Source organism: Seriola lalandi, unplaced genomic scaffold (assembly GCF_002814215.2).
Source record: "Seriola lalandi dorsalis isolate HSWRI2012SDOR001 ecotype SW California unplaced genomic scaffold, Sedor1 jcf7180001982199, whole genome shotgun sequence".
NCBI lineage: Eukaryota > Metazoa > Chordata > Actinopteri > Carangiformes > Carangidae > Seriola > Seriola lalandi.
The window spans coordinates 1-871 of NW_019452865.1; the positions used below are offsets into that span (position 1 = coordinate 1).

At 38.0% G+C, this 871-nt stretch overlaps 1 protein-coding gene across 1 annotated transcript; it reads right to left on the reverse strand.

The window, feature by feature from the left end:
- Nucleotides 1–6: 6 nt before the first annotated feature.
- LOC111659258 (intraflagellar transport protein 52 homolog) lies at nt 7–871 on the reverse strand. The gene is made up of 4 exons (XM_023412132.2): nt 733–871; nt 513–600; nt 225–354; nt 7–132 (listed from the first exon to the last, which is right to left on the reverse strand). Exons 1-4 carry the CDS (start codon nt 849–851, stop codon nt 38–40), a joined length of 432 nt encoding a protein of 143 aa, XP_023267900.1. The 5' UTR covers nt 852–871; the 3' UTR covers nt 7–37.

Below are 871 nucleotides of genomic sequence, written 5' to 3' on the forward strand. Positions count from 1 at the left end.
CTGGGATTTATTATAAATATGTTGGTATGAGAAAAAATTATACTGCAACCACAAACCTGTTCAATACACCATTGGACACGAGTGCCTCCTTAGGATGAAAGTATTTGTAATACACATTCCTCACAACAGCATCTGCAGCAGTGATAAAAAAGAAAATGTTTCAATAAAAATACCTTTAACTGATTATGATGATCAGTTAGATGATGTTAACTGTCAATATGCACCATTGTTAACCATTATTCCAAACTCCTCCAGGAGAAAGTTGATGTTGGTGTCATATTTAATTTCTCCTCCTTCACCGAGCATGACCAGCACGTTTCCTCCTCCATCCAGGTAGTGCTTGAGAACCTCAAGCTGGAGTAAAATGGGACAACAGTGTCAAAACATGCTTGTGTGATAACTGACCCAACATTTTGCTTTGGTTGGCAAACTTTGCTTCATCACATTCCTGCAAATTAAAGAAAATAAACATGTTCTAAGCTGATAGGAGATATCTTGTCCTGATACATCACCTCTGATGCTGTGAACTTTTCCCTTGGGCCTGCCGTTATCCACAACTTCACATTTTTCAGCTTCTCCACAGACAGCTCTTCTTTCATACTATGGAAATAGCATTTTCAGACTTTTTTTTCTCAGAATTACTGCAAAAGCTGAGGAAATTTTTTAATGTTCAAGCTAAAACAAATAGCCATAGTCAGGAGACACAAGTAAGTGTTCAACCACAACACCTACCTCTGGATTTTCCATTGAGCCCGTAATCTCTTCTGCATGGATTTGTATCCATTGTTCGTGGTAAAAAGTTCTCTTTTTGAAGCGTTGAAGACGACAGAATTGTGCGAATCCCTCTCCATTATTTATTAGGTTTGTTGAC